The sequence below is a fragment of the Nerophis lumbriciformis genome, linkage group LG17 (genome assembly GCF_033978685.3).
Source record: "Nerophis lumbriciformis linkage group LG17, RoL_Nlum_v2.1, whole genome shotgun sequence".
Lineage (NCBI taxonomy): Eukaryota > Metazoa > Chordata > Actinopteri > Syngnathiformes > Syngnathidae > Nerophis > Nerophis lumbriciformis.
The window spans coordinates 11,248,922-11,267,500 of record NC_084564.2 but is presented as its reverse complement, the minus strand read 5'-3'; the positions used below and the strand labels follow the sequence as shown (position 1 = coordinate 11,267,500).

Sequence of the window (18,579 nt, the reverse complement as noted above, 5' to 3'; positions counted from 1 at the left end):
AGGGTGCATTAAAGGAGTCATATTATTTTTATTTTTCTAAATAGAAAACACTTCCTCGTGGTCTACATAACATGTAATGGTGGTTCTCTGGTCAAAATGTTGCATAGATGATGTTTATGGGGCCATGTCCTTCGCTATGTAATAAATTACTGCGGACGTTATCTCCTTGTGTTTGTGACTATGTTTTTCATACGGTGTTGATCTGCAAATGGAAGACGTCAGGCTCATTTGTCAGCGCGGGTTGTTTCGGCATTTTTTTGGGTGTGGCACCGGCCGAAGATGTTAACGTGCGTAGTTTCAAGCACTCTTCATTCTCTCGCGGGTGACTTTTTAAATGAAAGAACAAATTAGTAGTGCTGCTACCGATGTTCCCTCTAATTGTTCATGTGTCTGAGCAAACACAAAAACTCCCTGAGCATTCAGTGGAGCACATGTGAGCAACATCACACGTGGCAATGCCAGCAGCACACCTGTCTCAAACCAATCTTTTATAATAACACTCAAATGAGAGGAGTCATTTTCATGAGATTATTTAGTAATATTAGTGATTTGGCCCACTTGCATACCTGCCAACTACTCCGGTTTTCCCGTAATTAGTACGGTTTTCATCAACCTATTCCGGGTTACGGTTGCAGTGATAAAAAATACGGTTTTTCATTACCATAATTAAAAAAAACATTTTTTTTAAATGCGCGAGGCTATTTATAGCACCGCTGCCAAGCACGAGGCACCTGTTGCCATTGTTTCCAAACGAGCGAACGATCATGGAATCAGCCGGAGAAACATCGCAAACGAGTCTTAAACCGAAAAGAAAACTGCAGTCATTCCGTAAAGAATATTCAAAAGCCTATCCGGGAATAATTATCCGTTCCAAAAAGGGTGAAAACTACGCGAATTGCACCTTGTGCAGACACGATTTTTCGATCGGACACGGAGGAATTAGCGATGTAAAAGACCACGTTGGGACAATAAAAACACAAGTCTAATGCCGTTGCTAGCGATACAAGTGGAAAACTTTCAACGTTTTTCGGATTTTAGCCACAAAAAGGTAATGACACCAATGTTATCTATTGGAATTGTTTAGTACTGTTATACTGTTAAAAGTGTTTATACTATTTATGCTTTCAAGTCCAAGTTGAAGAAATCTTGTTAAATGTTGACAGCATAACTACCAAAATACAGAAGTATGTCCTTAATATTTTTGCAGTGCTATTTCTGTTGAAAAGTTAAAATGATTACATTAGAGATGTGATGTGCCACTTTTCAAGTGTCTGATGGCTTAAATTAATTTTCATTAATTTTTCATATTTTGAATTCTTTTGAAAGGCTTACAAAAAAACTACATTTGAATTGTAATGCCATGCTATTGACAGGACTATTAATTTTAATGAAGTTAGCTTACCATGTTTACAGTATGATAATTGTGATAGAAATGTGAATTTTAGGCACAGAATATTTTTTACAATTGAACAAGGCAGTAGATTATACAAGCTTGGACAGAAAGGTAATAATGACACCAATTTTTTTTTTTTATGGAATTGTTTAGTACTGTTTTACCATTTGTTTACTGTAAAAAGTGTTTATACTGTTTATACTTTCAATTAACAAATTGAAGTCTTGTGAAAGGTTGACAGGATAACTGGCATTAACTGTCAAAATAATTTCAAACTATTGAAGTTAGCTTACAGAATAAACATGTCAATCAACCCATATGATTTTTGCTGTAATATTTTTGTTTTGAAAAGTCACTGTGACTGATAGAAAAGTGATGGTTTTAGCAACATTTTAACCTGTCTGAATGCTAATAATCATTTTGCGTCGGGGGGCGAAGGAACCCCCCACCAGGACTTTGTCCTGGACCTACCGGGGCCTGCGGCCCCTTGACCCTGGCTACTAGGTTTTTCTGATTTCAAAAGTTGGCAGGTATGTCCTTGTGTTTGTGACTATGTTTTTCATACGGTGTTGATCTGCAAATGGAAGACGTCAGGCTCATTTGTCAGTGCAGGTTGTTTCGGTATTTTTTTGGGTGTGGCACCGGCCGAAGATGTTAACGTGCGTAGTTTCAAGCACTCTTCATTCTCTCGCGGGTGACTTTTTAAATGAAAGAACAAATTAGTAGTGCTGCTACCGATGTTCCCTCTAATTGTTCATGTGTCTGAGCAAACACAAAAACTCCCTGAGCATTCAGTGGAGCACATGTGAGCAACATCACACGTGGCAATGCCAGCAGCACACCTGTCTCAAACCAATCTTTTATAATAACACTCAAATGAGAGGAGTCATTTTCATGAGATTATTTAGTAATATTAGTGATTTGGCCCACTTGTAATGAAAATAAAATAAATTTTGTTTTTCATAAGCTATGGATTAGTATTGTACAATATGTCTGGGTGGGGGTCCTGCTTTGGAAATCATTTGTACCCCTTTCAGAGATCACATTTAGTTGCCTTTAAACATCCTCATGTTGCACAATGAAATATAAGCATAGGATGAAGTGTGCATTCCTGTAACAGCATTCCATGATTAATATCAATAAATTAACATTAATAATAAATGACAGTAGAATAAGCACACATATGACTGAGGAGTCATAGTGTAACTTTGTGTGGTGTTTGAGTTGTCCGACTTTTTGTGTGGCCATATACGCACCAGTGGCTTAGTGGTATGCGTGTTGGTGACGGATGACAAGTTGGTTTTGGTCTGGTTTGTACGGCAGAAAATGACTAGTTTTTCCAGATAGAAGTTTATTACTCATGTTTTTGGTGTGGTTATGGCCCAATATAAACAGTTTTGTTTAATAAAGTGATCGATATAATTCCTGTCCTCGAAGCATCTCGATAGACGTTACAATAATTGAACGGTGTTGACGAACACCGTTAGGGCCGCTTGTTGTCACTGTCACTCAGAGTTGCATTGCAAAATTACACAGAATAAATGTGTTTATTTTTGTTTAGAATTCAGATGGGTTTGATTTGGTGCGCGGCATATATTTGCTGTGCGCAGAGGGAGCTTGAGCAGTGCGCAATTGCGCAGGCGCGCACCTTAGAGGGAACGTTGGCTGCTACCTTTTGTAGCAACGCTTCTGCTGCATGCTTTGTATATTACTGTTGTCTGCTGAATATCTTCCCGCTTGAAGCCAAACTACCGCCAGATGATGGACCCTGTGCTGTTTTTTTGGGGCATTAATTGTTCTTCCTCAATGCTTTGGCAGTGACATCACTATTTTGAATTTTCCCCCATCTAAAAAAAATGTGTAGCATTTTAACAATTTAAGAATAAATACACAAATAATGGGTACGAATAAAATGCATTAATGAATATAAAAAGCATAAATAAAACTATATACAAATGTGAGTATAAAATTATTCTACCATACCTTACGCTTAAAGGTGCTGTTTGCAACTTTCCCACAACAATTTGCAGTCGTGTTGTTGCTTTGATAGAATACACATTCAATGACAGCTAATGCTATTATTAGCTAACAACACCTGTCAGCTAAGATTTATCTGAGAGCCAGATGCAGTCATCAAAAGAGCCACATCTGGCTCTAGAGCCATAGGTTCCCTACCCCTGGTTTAGGCCCACTTACAATGACAATAACAAATAATATTGTTTTTCATGAACTGTGCACTTGTATTGTTTTTTCTGGGTGGGGGTCTTGCTTTGGAAATAGTTTGTACCCCTTTCAGACATTGCATTTAGTTCCCATTAAAAAATTCACATGTTGCACAATGAGATGTAAGCAGGGGATCATGTGTACATTCCTGCAACTTCCTGTTTGTAAAAAAATATATTTTTATTAGTATTTATTTAATATACTAACAGCATTTCATGATTAATATTTATAAATTAAGATTCCTAATAAATGACACTAGAATAAGCACACATTTGATTGGTAAATCATAGTGTAACAACCTGGAATGACACTATATGTGTAGTGTTGGAGTTGTCCGACTTTTGTGTGGCTGTAAACGCATCACTGGCTCAGTGCCATATGTGCATGTGTTGGCGCAAGTGAGAAAGAGCGAGCGGCTGCTGTTGATATAACAAAGTTGCTTTTGGTCTGGTTCGTACTGCAGAAAATGACCCGTTTTGCTAGATATCTTTTTTTTTACTAATGTTTTGGTGATGTGTTTATGGCCGACAAAGAGTTTTGCTCAGTAAAGTGATCGATGGAATTCATGTCATCAAAGCGTCTCGACTGACGTTACAATATTTGAACGCAATGATGACGAAAACTGTTTTCTCTGTCGTGTCCGTGTGTCGAAAATTGTTATGCGCTTATTTTTTAATTTGATTTTGTGCGTGGCATCGATTTGCAGTGCACAGAGGACGCTTGAGCAGTGCGCAATTGCACAGGCGTGCACCTTAGAGGGAACGTTGCTCATAAATCTTGTGAAGAAATGGGGGGAACAAGTGCTTTTTCGTGTCGTTCTCGCCAGTTCCAGATCCTAAATGGCTATCAAAGTGTCCCAACTTGTCGTATTATATCTTCAGCCATCTACTTTTCAGGTGAGAGGCATGATTTATGATATACAATAAACTTACAGGGAGCAGGGAAACGAGGAAGCAGCTGATCAGTCAATGATGTAGACATCAGCACACAAGCTTGTGATCACGGCGCAGCTATAAATAGTTTATCTGCATTAGCGCTTATAATAACAATATCACTAATACTTGGTTAATATTCAAGTCATGAAATGTAAATGGAGTATTGTTGGCGCTTTTTGAATGGTTATATATGGGCGGAATAGAGGACCTCCTATTGTCTCCGCTGTAAATTGACTTTTATTTAATATTTAAAATGTATTAAAAAAAACATCCGTCATTATGTCTATCATAATGATTGTGAACGATAGGCAAAATTCCAAAAAAAGTGCAGTTCCCATTTAAGTAATACAGAAACTTTTCAGAGCAGTTGATTTATTTTTATAAAGGAATGTAGTTAAGCATACAACTGACACCCAATGTTATTAGCATGGATTTTGAATCGAGAATCGATTCTGAATCGAATAGTTACCCCCAGTAATCGAATCGAATCATGTGGTGCCCAAAGATTCCCAGCCCTAATTTTTTTTATTCCGATGCTGCTGTTTCCTTTAACTCACTCATTGTCTCATCCAGTTGCCAGTCAGGTGGCACGCATGTGCCAAGTGGCCAAAGCCGTCGCTAAATTTGCATTTGCAGAAAAAAAAACGTCTCACAACTGGGAATTGGTTCTCATCGTTTACTCAAAAGAGCCGTTCAACAGACTATATTCGTTTGCACATGTCAAGCTGTTGTCGATGACTGATTGTAGCTGTGTGTGTGTGTGTGTGTGTGCAGAAGGGGTCAATCATTGCCTCTAATAAAGTGTCCAGCAGAGTGTCGGCCATCTCTTTCTCTCAGGACAACAGCTACTTTGTCACCGCCGGCCACAGACACGTCAAGTTTTGGTACTTGAACGCCTCCAAGGAGCGACAGGTAACATCAGCCAATCATATCTCACATACAACCCCATCGACCAATCCAAGCCCTCTACGTCTTGTGAATGGCGTACTTTGCAGGTCAACAGCACAGTGCCTCTGATTGGTCGGTCAGGGTTGCTTGGCGACCATAACAAGTGTGTGTTCAGTGGCGCGGCCTGCGGGCGTGGCCGCTTGGCGTCCAACACCTACTGCATCACCAGCTCCGCCTTGCTGTGTCTTTTCAACGCCAGCCGAGAGCTTGAAACCTGGGTCGAGCTGAAGGTGAGTGGACTCCTGTCGTGTCGACAGCTGCTGCGTAGCGTGGCGCTTATCCGTGATGTGGATATTGACAGACGACGTCGGCGAGCTGTCTGGTGCTGACCGAGGACTTGATCTTCTGTGGTTGCTCAGGCGGAGTTATCCGAGTGTTCTCGCCCTCTAACCTGCACTACATCACCACCCTCCCACGACCTCACCGCCTGGGGGTGGAGCTTATGCAGCCCAGGTACTAGTGTAGTCAACATGCCGAGAACTGTGACGTGAACTTAAAAATCCTTGCTGTGATTTGATTCTGTGGCAGCCCTTCAGGCGCCAGACCCGAAGCCCAATATCCTAACACCGTGGCGTTTACCTTTGACCCTGTGGCCAAACACTTGAGCTGCGTGTACAACGACCACAGTGTTTACGTTTGGGATGTCGCAGACGTGAGGAACGTGAAGAAGCTGTACTCCGCTCTCTACCACAGCAGCTGCGTGTGGGACCTCCAGGTAGGCTCAATGACTTAAATCTGTCTTCACTCCAGTGGAACCTGTTTATGTCGCCTACCATATAGCAGGGGTGCTCACACTTTTTCTGCAGGCGAGCTACTTTTCAATTGATCAAGTCGTGGGGATCTACCTCATTCATATATATAATTTATATTTACTTATTTATGAAATATATGTTTTTGTTAACAAGTTAAAGGTGTTTAATGATAATGCAAGCATGTTTAACACATATAGTTAATATTGTTAATACATTAAAGGTGTTTAATGATAATACAAGTATGTTTAATACATATAGTTAATATTGTTAACAAGTTAAAGGTGTTTAAAGATAATGCAAGCATGTTTAACACAAATAGTTAATATTGTTAACAACATAAAGGTGGTTAAAGATAAAACAAGCATGTTTAACACATAGTTAATATTGTTAACAACTTAAAGGTGGTTAAAGATAATACAAGCATGTTTAACACATATAGTTAATATTGTTAACAACTTAAAGGTGGTTAAAGATAATACAAGCATGTTTAACACATATAGTTAATATTGTAAACAAGTTAAAGGTGGTTAAAGATAATACAAGCATGTTTAACACATATAGATTCCTTTCTTTCATGAAGACAAGAATATAAGTTGGTGTATTACCTGATTCTGATGACTTGTATTGATTGGAATCAGACAGTGGTGATGATAACGTCCGCATTTTCGAATGGAGGAGAAAGAAAGTGCTCCTTTCTGTCCAATACCACATGAAAGTGGTTGGTTTTTGGCATCTTATTTGTCCAGCTTCCGTACTCCTTTGTATACACTTTACAAGAAATACATTGTCGGCAAACTCCGTAGCTTGCTAGCTTGTGCACGCCAGCTTTCTGAGACTCTTATTTTGGTAGCGCAGGCAGGATGAAGCAGAGCTTTTATTGTGCAACTGTGCAGTCGGTCTTTGGAGTTTTGACGACAGGTACGGCGCCAGAGTCTGTTGAAATAAAGTGTTTCTCGTCTTCCAGTCGGTAATTTTAATGAGCTGGCAGCAGCCAGCGTCATCTCAGAAGACCCTCGGGTGCCGTGAATGTCAATCAAGTGACGAAAGTGACGTCATAGTGAAGATTTATGATTGCTCATTTTTAGGACTATTTTTTTAATGCCTGGCTGGTGATCGACTGACACACCCTCCGAGATCGACCGGTAGATCGCGATCGACGTAATGAGCACCCCTGGCCTAGAATATACCGTATATTACAGTTCCCTGCAATAACAATATATATCATGATATATATATATATATAATTTGTAGGGATGTTCCCATCAAGGTTTTATGCTGCTGATCAGCCAATACCGATGACATGTGTTTACAACATTTTTCTGTTTATTCATGGTGAGTGATATTGACAGTGTAACAACATCGACACACTATTTATACTGCTTCATTATTGTCTTGTATTGCATACAATTGTTGGAGCAAAACAAAGTCAATAGTGCACAATAACTAAACTAAAGCAAAAACTACTATTTGCTACTAGGGCTGGGTGATTATGGCAAAAATAATAATCACAATTATTTTGATTGATATTGTAGTCACGATTACTCACACGGTTATTCATTCATTTGAAAACACGAGTACTTATTGTACCACCAGAACTCCACTTTAAAATATAGTATACACAAACAGATATACATTAGCAACGGATAAACCACAACAAGTAAAATAATAATAGCAATAACAATACATTTAAATGCTTACATCTGTAAATCAACTTTCATATATAGGTTTTTATCATTTTTATGTTTTGTGCCCTTTTTGTCAAAAAACACCCTTGTTTTATATAGAAAACACACACAATATGCAATATTTGGATTTAGATTTTGAAAATATGGAATATTTGATTTAATTGGTGTCTTTAATAACAATATTGATTTTCAGTTATTAATTTTTTGAGCAATGACTGTTTTAAAGAAAGAAAGAATAACAGCCCGTATGGCAGCTTTGTTTTATCAATGTCAACATTTAAACTTTTTCTGTTCTGCTGCGGGCTGTGGGCCTGGGCCGATAAGTTTTGCTTGATAGACTTAGACTTAGACTTCCTTTTTATTGTCATTCAAATTTGAACTTTACAGCACAGATAAGAACGAAATTTTGTTACATAAGCTCATGGTAGTGCAGGATAAAAAAGCAATAAGGTGCATATATAAATAAATATATATATATATATATATATATATCGTATTTTTCGGACTATAAGTCACAGTTTTTTTCATAGTTTGGCAGGGCTCCAGTGCGATTTATATATGTTTTTTTCCTTCTTTATTATGCATTTTCGGCAGGTGCGTCTTATTCTCCGGTGCGACTTATACTCCGAAAAATACGGTAAATAATATATAAATATATATATAAATATATATAAATTAATTAATAGATTACTGTACAGATAAATATATTGCACTTTTCCACATGCGTCCACGTTTATGGATGTATGTTATATTGTCTTTTTTATTCCAGCGAGTTAATCCATTTTGGGGGGAGTTGAGGGGATCATTTAATTATGATGCGTTCAAGAGTCTTACGGCCTGAGAGAAGAAGCTGTTACAGAACCTGGAGGTTCTGCTTCGGAGGCTGTGGAACCTCTTTCTAGAGTCCAGCAGTGAAAACAGTCCTTAGTGGGGTTGGGAGGAGTCTTTGCAGATTTTCTGAGCCCTGGTCAGGCAGCGGCTTTTTGCCATCTCCTGGATAGGAGGAAGAAGAGTCCTGATGATCTTTTCTGCCGTCCTCGCCACTCTCTGGAGAGACTTCCAGTCTGAGGCATTGCAGGCTCCAGTCCAGACAGAGATGCTGTTGGTATGCAGGCTCTCTATAGTGCCTCTGTAGAATGTGCTGAGAATGGGGGGAGGGAGCTGTGCTCTTTTCATCCCACGCAAAAAGTGCATGCGCTGCTGAGCTCTTCTTACAAGAGCTCCGGTGTGTAGGGACCAGGTTATATTGTCAGTTATCTGCACCCCCAGGAACTTGGTGCTGCTTACTATCTCCACCACTTGATGATATATTGACCAACAAATTATTGCCGATAAACGATATTATTGCCATTTTTTTTATGGGACCAAATTAACAATTGATCCAGCTATCCATCCATCTACTTTCGCTTATCCAAAGTTGGGTCGCGGGGGCATCAGCGTAAGCAGAGAAGCCCGGAGTTCCCTCTCCCAAGCTACTTCGTCCAACTCTTCCCGAGCTGATTTACTCGTGTTACGGTAAATCAAAAGTGCAATCACAAAATAGTAACACTCAAAATAGTGCAGAGCAATAACAATATATCAATAACTCAACGTTGCTCAAAAACTCACCCCAGTGGGACGTCGATGTGAATGACTATGAGAAACCTTGGAGAGGACCGCATATGTGGGTAACACCCCCCGCCCCCTCTAGGGGAGACCGAATGCAATGGATGTCGAGTGGGTCTGATATAATATTGTGAGAGTCCAGTCCATAGTGGATCCAACATAATAGTAAGAGTCCAGTCCATACATAGTGGGGCCAGCAGGAAACCATCCCGAGCGGAGACGGGTCAGCAGCGCAGAGATGTTCCCAACCGATGCACGATTCACTGTACTCTTCTTGTGCCCAGGTGTATCCTCAGCTGTCAGATCCGTCTCAGGCTTGTCTGCCTCCTTCATCCTTCCTCACCTGCTCGTCCGACAACACCATCAGGCTCTGGCACGCTGACTCCGCCCCCCAGCACAGCTGCCTCTACAGCAAAGTAACGCGCGTGCGCCGGCCATTCTGTTTTTTCTCGTTGGGACATTCGTGATGCGGGTTTGTTCTTTTAGGACCTGCTAAGAATTTTATACGTGGGAGAGGACACGCAGCACCTACAAGGGGATGGGGACAAGTCCGAGGCAGCAGGGGCTGATGGGAAGGCTGGGATTAGAGTGCTGGGGATCAGCCCCGATGGACGACACCTGGCGACTGGAGACCGCTGTGGAAACCTGCGGTGAGGTCCTGTGATCAGGAAACGGTGAATCACAACAAATCTCACCAAGTTCGTCTCTCTTTTTAGGATCTTTGATTTGGAGTTTCTGGACGAGCTGGTCAAGATTGAAGCGCACGATTCCGAGGTCTTGTCTCTAGAGTTCTCACCCGCCTCCACAGGTCAAAGTCACTGACCAAAGATCTCTCGCTGGAGGCGTTGTGCTAATCCTGGAATTTGTGCATCAGGCGTGAAGTTGTTAGCGACAGCCAGCAGAGACCGACTCATTCACGTCTTTAACGTGGAGAAGAACTACAGCCTGGTGCAGACGCTCAACGATCACTCCGCCTCCATCATCGCTCTCAAGTTTGCTGGTAACTTTTCCTAGGAGTCACACTTGGAAGAAGAAAGTGGGGAAAAAAACGAGACACAGCTGCGCTCGCGTGTTTCCAGGTGAGAATCCGGAGGTGCGAATGGTGAGCTGTGGAGCAGACAAGAGCATCTACTTCCAGACAGCTCAACGGGTACGACTTGACTCGCACTTGGACCCCAGTGGTCCTGTAAAACAAGGACTTGGAGTCTGTACGGTTGTCAAAAAAAGCGATTTTTGAATGAATCGCGATTATTTGTAACGATATTTAATCGATAACAAAAAAAACTAAAATCGATTTTAAAAAAAACAAAAAAACTTATATGTATACATCTCCAAAATCTGTCCTGCCCAGCCACTTTAGTAAATAATTTAATAAAGCCATTTTTTAAAGTGATATAGAAATTTATCAGAGCTGTTTATTTATTTTATGAAAGAATGTAGTTAACCATAAAACTGGCAATCAATGTTATTAAAAAAGTATTGATTTTGAATTGAGACTTGTTTTAAATCAAGAATCAATTCTGAATTGAATCGTTACCCCCAAGAATCGAATCTAATCATGTGGTGCCCAAAGATTCACAGACCTAGTCGTCTGTAGGGCTGGGAGCTATACAGGTACTACAGTTAATACCGGAATATTTTAGAAAGCGGTATATATTTGAGACAATACCACCATACCGGTATTTTTTAATGTGCCTTTGTTACGGCCCATTGAGCTTTTCTGCGCCAGAATTGCGAAGCACATGGCACTCCTATTTGGCTCATCTCCACCCCTTGTGTGTTTGCGGAGGCTTCTCTGATGGCGCACTGTGACTCGCATCAAACTTTAAAAGAAAATGTTTAAAATAGTAACGGCAAACTAATTACTTTAAGAATAAACAACATATTACGTTGCTACTTAGAAAAAAAAATCTGAGTACCGTACTTAGACTTAGACAAACTTTAATGATCCACAAGGGAAATTGTTCAACACAGTAGCTCAGTTACGATGATGGAAAGTGTAAGGATGGAAAGGACAATGCAGGTATTAATAATCAACACTGGTTAACTATCCGTAAAACACTGAAGCAACCTTAAGCAATTTGCACGTTTTCTTTTGTTTCTAAAGATACCGGTATATACATTGTATACCGGTACTCAGACTAAAAATACCGCAATATCCGTTTTCGTCCATATCGCCCAGCCCTAGTCGTCTGTATGCATACTTGTGTGTGTGTGTGTGTTCAGGTGGCAGAGGAGGACGTCTCCTTCTGCAGGGCGCATCACGTGGTGGAAAAGGTAGCACTGCATGACATGGATTTGGACTCGTCAAAGACACACGTTGCTGTTGCCTGTCAGGACAGAAACGTCCGGTAAGGACCAAATGTGACAGAACGTGTTATTCAACCTCGGTTTTAGCCAGTGTTTCTCAATTTTTTTCTGTTAGGCCACCCTTGGAAGAAGTAAACATTTCAAACCCCACTCGCCATTCTCTGCCACGACTATAAATAGTATAATTTGACTATAAAACTGTTGTAAGTACACCTCTGCATAACATTGTCCCCTTATTAACATTAAAGAAAACCAAAAAAATGCATATATAGATCAACTTACTATAAAGAATCATTTTATTAACATAGTTTTTTGATCTGTAACAAAAAATATTTAAAGTGCATCAATTTGCATGAAATAAATAAATCTTATTTTTGACCGACTTGAGCCATTTGATACTGAAAAGATAAATCAAATAAATGTAATAAATTATCATTAATTCAAATTGATCAGCAACAACCTCGGGGCACAATATATAAAACACTTTAACTTACAAAACATAAATTAATGCAACGGTTTGTGATGATTTTTTATTGTATACATAAATGAAAATGAGAAAGTTAAGTTTAATGGCTACATTGAGAACATTTTGCAGCGCACAGCTTTTCGAAACAGGGTTTGAAGCTTGATACTGATGAAGCATGTAACCAGCCACATTATTTGAGAAGGACTGATTTAAGGTAAGTCAGTTGAGAGACAATTCTCACTTAAAAGGATGACTATGACATTATGACATGATAGGATTGTTCACTGTTTTTTTTTAACTCGGCACAAGAAGTGTCTCTGCCGTGCATCAACCATCAAGTGTAAACAAAAACAGTGGGCCCAGCCTTTGGCTTGCGACAGTGCCAATGACAAGCCTGAGCTTGAAAACCTTCCTCCAAGTCTTCTGTTTGCAAAAAACTTGGCCTTCTGGGTGAAATATTGTACATAAATAAACAAAGACAAGTGGATAAGACGAAGATAAGATGTGTGGCGCCATTTTTCAGTAAAGATGGGGCACTATTGGAACTATTAATGCTGCATTTAGGCAAAAAAAATAATCATTTACACTCTTAACACTTAGGCCTGATCAACTAAAGGTTTGCCTGTACTAAAACACAAGCAAACTTGAGAGTACACGCAAAGCTGATCTACAAAACGTGTGCAAAGTGGATTGCATATGTTAAGTGGGCAGAATTAGGTGTCCCATCCATTTTCATTAACATGCAAAATATATGCTGATCATCACAACGCCCATAATACTGGGAGGAGAAAATGCAAATTTAATTATTTAACACACGCAGCCTGTCAACATATTTAATTTTCATACATCTTTTTTTTTTATTTTTTTTTTACAATGTATAGGATTAATCGCGATTCTTATTTGTAACAATTCTTATTCGATTAAAAAAAAAGTAAAAAATCGATTTTTAAATTTTAATCTGTCCCGTCCAGCCACTCAGACAAATCATATTATTGATGTAGATGATTATATTGTTGATGTAGATGATCATATCTGCCTTACAGATTTACTTTAAAAAAAAGAGTATTAGATACTTCTCTTGTTGCCTTATTTGTATTTGACTTTATTAAATGTTTGGGAAGCATTTTATTAAACAAAACCACTTTTCTTTTAAGTAATATAGAAATTGATCAGAGCTGTTTATCTATTTTATGGAGGAATGTAGTTAATCACAGAACTGGCATCGAATGTTGTTAAAAAGTTTTAAAACGAGAATCGTTTCGAATCAAGAATTGATTCTGAATCAAATTGTTACCCCCAAGAAACGAATCGCGTGGTGCCCAAATATTCACAGCCCTAACAGTGTAGTTATTAAATATACTACAGTGTATAAATATGTATTTATTTATTTAAGGCTCCAGCCCCTACAAGGGGTAGAACATGAATTGATATATCCGCCATGTGCCTCTCATTGAAAACAAGTTTGATGCCCCTGAACTTGGGCATGCACCAAGCTGCTGCACCCTGATGCTATCAGAAACTGTTGCAGACGCCAAAATTTGTCGCGACTTGTCGGGTCCTGTTCAACTCTCCTAAAATGAGAGAAGGGAAAACATTTTACAGATGCTGTAATTGCTTACAGTCACCGTGGGCAGCAAAGCATTGTGATGCTAGCTCGGCACGTATATTGTGGCTGCTAATCAATTCAACTTTATTTATAAAGCACATTTAAAATTTACCACAAGGGTAGCCAAAGTGCTGTACAATGGGCAGGTTAAAAGATAATACGAGTACCAAGCAAACACAACACAACACAAACAAAACACGATAAAAAAAATTAGAATAAATAAAAACATAAAAAACAGGTTCACAGCATGTGTATTATGGGGCGCCATTGCAGGATGGATATCACTCAGTGTTAAAAGCCATGGAATAAAAGTATGTTTTTAAGAGAGATTTAAAAACAGGAAGAGAGGAGGCTTGTCTAATACTCAGAGGTAGGTTAGTTCCAGAGCTTGGGAGCAGCAGCGGCGAAAGCTCTGTCACCTCTAAGCTTCAGCCTTGTGCCAGGGACCGTCAACAGCAGCTGATCGGCTGATCTTAAGGATCGGGTGGGGCAGTAAGGCTGAAGGAGGTCGGAGAGATAGGTTGGCGCGAGGTTGTTTAGACATTTAAAAACAAATAAAAGGAGTTTAAAATTGATTCGATAACGCACAGGGAGCCAGTGAAGGGACGCTAATGTGGATGTTAGTCAAGATAAAAGGCGCTACTCCCTGTGAGAGTGTTGATGAATTTGTGTGTGTGTTCAGGGTGTACAATGTGCAGACGGGAAAGCAAAATAAATGTTTTAAGGGCTCCACAAGCGATGAAGGAGCTTTGCTAAAGGTAAAAGTTCCACTGTAGTAATTTTAGCAATGTAGTTTGACAGCATCTACCTAACTGGAAATTGTCTAACATTGCTCTGCTGCAGCTCCACTTGGATCCTTCAGGCTCATTCCTCGCCACCAGCAGCTTCGACAAAAACATATCCATCTTGGACTACAAGTCAGGCGAGTGTGTAGCCACCCTGTTTGGGCATTCTGGTGAGTACATCCAGCTCACCTGCAGGCATACTTGCCAACCCTCCCGGATTTTCCGGGAGACTCCCGAAATTCAGCGCCTCTCCCGAAAACCTCCCGGGACAAATTTTCTCCCAAAAATCTCCCGAAATTCAAGCGGAGCTGGAGGCCACGCCCCCTCCAGCTCCATGCGGACCTGAGTCCGCTTTCCCACAATATAAAGAACGTCTACAGTAAAGCAGTCCGTCTAAACAGCAATGTTGTGACACTCTTAAACAGGACAATACTGCCATCTAGTGCATTTGATGAAAGCACTTTTGTGCGTGCCACACAGCAATGCATAATCAGAGAGGGTGTTCAGCATGGTTAGAAAGATAGTGACAGAGAATAGAACAAGAATGGACAATTCAACCCTTAACTCAACAATGAGTAGATGAGTGTTATGTGTGTGTATATGTGTAGATAAATGAACACTGACATTCAAGTATTTCTTTTATTTATATATATATATATACATATATATATATATATATAGCTAGAATTCACTGAAAGTCAATTATTTCTTATATATATCCATCCATCCATTTACTACCGCGTATTCCCTTCGGGGTCGCGGGGATAGATATATATTAGAGATGCGCGGATAGGCAATTATTTCATCCGCAACCGCATCAGAAAGTCGTCAACCATCCGCCATCCACCCGATGTAACATTTGATCAGAACCGCACCCGCCCGCCATCCGCCCGCACCCGCCCGTTGTTATATATCTAATATAGACGATGCAAGGCATTAGTGAGGTTATAAAGCTTTTGCCTGTTAAAGAAAGGAGACTGATCCAATGCAGTACAGACATTCGCGTGCCACGCTGTCATGACCCAGACGCACACCAGTGCGCAATCATATGGTAGCCGCGCTGAGCGTACCTCCAAGCGTGTCTCGCTGCCGGCGACGGCCGGGTATGGGCCCAACGCTCCAGCGCCATCCATTTTCAGGGCTAGTTGATTCGGCAGGTGGGTTGTTACACACTCCTTAGCGGGTTCCGACGTCCATGGCCACCGTCCTGCTGTCTATATCAACCAGGGTGAGCCCCACCCCTTTCGTGAGCGCACTGCGCGCGGAGTGACCCCTGTTACGCGCCCCCGGCAACAGGGGTGGCGGGCAGGTAAGCTGCGCGGGCGGAGCGCGCGGAGTGACCCCTGTTACGAGCCCCCGGCCACGGGGATGGCGGGCAGGTAAGCTGCTTACCTGCTGCGCGTGACGCCGGCCGCGGCGAAGGCGGACGAGGCGGGGTGTCGGTGCGGTGGGCGCGGTGGTGACCCTGGACGTGCGTCGGGCCCTTCTCGCGGATCGCCTCAGCTACGGCTCCCGGTGGGGCCCTCTCGGGGGAAGGGGCCTCGGTCCCGGACCCCGGCGAGGCGTCCCTTCTCCGGTCCGTAAAAGTGTCCATTTCTTTCTTTTTTTTTTCTTCTGTTGTGGCATATGCAGCAGGTGCCTGCTCGTTTTTCGTATGTGGGTAACAACATTTAACTATGTATATATATTTCCGAATTGGTTTAACTGCCACCCGCCTGAATCTATTTAAAATCTAATTTTTTTTTATTTCAACCGCCCGACCCGCGGATAAAATCTAATTTTTTTAAATTTCATCCGCCCGATCCGCGGACTCCGCGGTTGTGCCCGCAAACCGCGCATCTCTAATATATATATATATATATATATATATATTGACTTGGTGAATTCTAGCTGTAAATATACTCCTCCTCTCTTAACCACGCCCCCAACCACGCCCCCGCCCCCGCCCCCCACCCCCACCCCCCACCTCCTGAAATTGGAGGTCTCAAGGTTGGCAAGTATGCCTGCAGGGAGAGTACGAAATCGTAATAAGGGCATGCACGAGTAACAGCGGTTGCCTCCTCAGAGATTGTGACGTGTATGAAGTTCAGTCAGGACTGCAGACACCTCATCACCGTAGCCAGAGACAGGTAATATTAGCTCGCCCGTCTCCATGGTAACCCGAACCTTCTAGGCGGTCTAATCTTGTTGAACTTTTTGTAGTTGTGTGTTCGTGTGGCGGCTGGACTCCCACATGACCAGCACCATGAGGAGCCAGCGCGGCCCCATGGTGACCAAGGTCCCCAGCATCAGGTGACGAGCGCGAGGACGAGTCGTACGTCAGAGCCGCTTCAGTCGGATGCTTTCTGACGCCGCTTTGTTTCAGGAGGGAAACCTTTGTCACCGCACCGTCCTGTCTGCTGCCCCTTGTGGAGGAAGTGGGGGCGGAGCCCCAAACACCAGCCAAGCGCAGTCCCGAAAGTGATGTCACTGGTTTTCTTCACGTCATTGGGTATCGCCGGATTTGTTAGCTTGACTCGTGTTGTCATTCCAGGACCTCAGCCGCTGCAGTCCAATGGCAAGCTGCCCTTGTGGTTCCGAAAACTGGTCCGTTCACGATGGGTGCAATCCCTCGGTGTGTGTGAAGTTTGAGCTCAGTTTGTGGTGTTTGACATTTTAGCAGGGTCTGCCTGACAGCCACCTCCAGGTCCAGCCACATCCAGAGCCTCGTCCGGTGCGGAACCGCTGGCTGGAAGGGAAGAACGCGCCGATCATCTGCTTGAACTTCGCTCCCAGTCCCAGCAAGAGTCCGGAGGAGGAGGAAGAAGAGGATGAGGTACGTAAGTGAGATCGCTGTGGTGGAGATGATCAAAACTTTACGGTGTTGTGCAGAGTACCGCTGACGACGAGAGCTGCTTCATTTCCTACCCAAACATGTCCTCCACCACTGACGGGTAAGTGCTGGGCTGGGCCAGCGTGTCGCGTGACCTTCAGCAGACCGCTCTTTGTTCCCAGGGAGTTTGATGTCCAGCCTGCGTGCCTGTCGAAGAGCAGAGAAGAAGGGGCGGAGCCAGGTGGGAACAGTCAGCTGAGCCCGGACTCCGCCTGCTTCGAAGGCTCCGCTGGAAGCTTTGAGCCGCAGCACGACACGGGTCAGTGTCACGTGATGGCGCTGGCCAGTTCAGTCGATGGTGGTTTGATGGGTGACAGCATTGTGATGTCGGAATGTTAATCAACAGCCAACTTTGAGATGTGTCGGTCTCCAACAGCAGACGTGGACTCTGTGAGTCAGGCCAGCTCAGGTCTGGAAGAGGACGAGGACAGAAGTTCTACCCTGACCGAAGGTATGCACCCATGTAATCTTAAAGGGGAACATTATCACCAGACCTATGTAAGCGTCAATATATACCTTGATGTTGCAGAAAAAAGACCATATATTTTTTTAACCGATTTCCGAACTCTAAATGGGTGAATTTTGGCGAATTAAATATTCGCTCTAGGAGCGATGACGTCACATCGGGAAACAATCCGCCATTTCTCAAACACCGGATCAAAACAGCTCTGTTATTTTCCGCTTTTTCGACTGTTTTCCGTACCTTGGAGACATCATGCCTCGTCGGTGTGTTGTCGGAGGGTGTAACAACACGAACAGGGACGGATTCAAGTTGCACCAGTGGCCCAAAGATGCGAAAGTGGCAAGAAATTGGACGTTTGTTCCGCACACTTTACCGACGAAAGCTATGCTACGACAGAGATGGCAAGAATGTGTGGATATCCTGCGACACTCGAAGCAGATGCATTTCCAACGATAAAGTCAAAGAAATTTTCCGCCAGACCCCCATTGAATCTGCTGGAGTGTGTGAGCAATTCAGGGACAAAGGAACTCGGTAGC

The 18,579-nt window shown here is 42.2% G+C and overlaps 1 protein-coding gene across 6 annotated transcripts in view; it reads left to right on the top strand.

The window, feature by feature from the left end:
- wdr62 (WD repeat domain 62) overlaps positions 1–18,579 on the top strand; it is a 49,536-nt gene that overhangs the window by 8,409 nt on the left and 22,548 nt on the right. For 3 of the 6 annotated variants that reach the window (XM_061972457.1, XM_072914989.1, XM_072914990.1), the window contains exons 6-25: positions 5,326–5,463; positions 5,547–5,729; positions 5,801–5,952; positions 6,028–6,214; positions 9,826–9,957; positions 10,028–10,191; positions 10,258–10,349; positions 10,416–10,541; positions 10,621–10,691; positions 11,768–11,892; positions 14,606–14,681; positions 14,767–14,878; positions 16,774–16,837; positions 16,911–17,000; positions 17,074–17,168; positions 17,242–17,294; positions 17,368–17,523; positions 17,580–17,641; positions 17,703–17,839; positions 17,927–18,031. In XM_061972457.1, coding sequence (XP_061828441.1) covers positions 5,326–5,463; positions 5,547–5,729; positions 5,801–5,952; positions 6,028–6,214; positions 9,826–9,957; positions 10,028–10,191; positions 10,258–10,349; positions 10,416–10,541; positions 10,621–10,691; positions 11,768–11,892; positions 14,606–14,681; positions 14,767–14,878; positions 16,774–16,837; positions 16,911–17,000; positions 17,074–17,168; positions 17,242–17,294; positions 17,368–17,523; positions 17,580–17,641; positions 17,703–17,839; positions 17,927–18,031 — 2,320 coding nt within the window. The remainder of the gene's footprint in view (positions 1–5,325; positions 5,464–5,546; positions 5,730–5,800; positions 5,953–6,027; positions 6,215–9,825; positions 9,958–10,027; positions 10,192–10,257; positions 10,350–10,415; positions 10,542–10,620; positions 10,692–11,767; positions 11,893–14,605; positions 14,682–14,766; positions 14,879–16,773; positions 16,838–16,910; positions 17,001–17,073; positions 17,169–17,241; positions 17,295–17,367; positions 17,524–17,579; positions 17,642–17,702; positions 17,840–17,926; positions 18,032–18,579) is intronic. The other 3 variants (XM_072914988.1, XM_061972459.1, XM_061972458.1) reach the window with 3 other exon arrangements.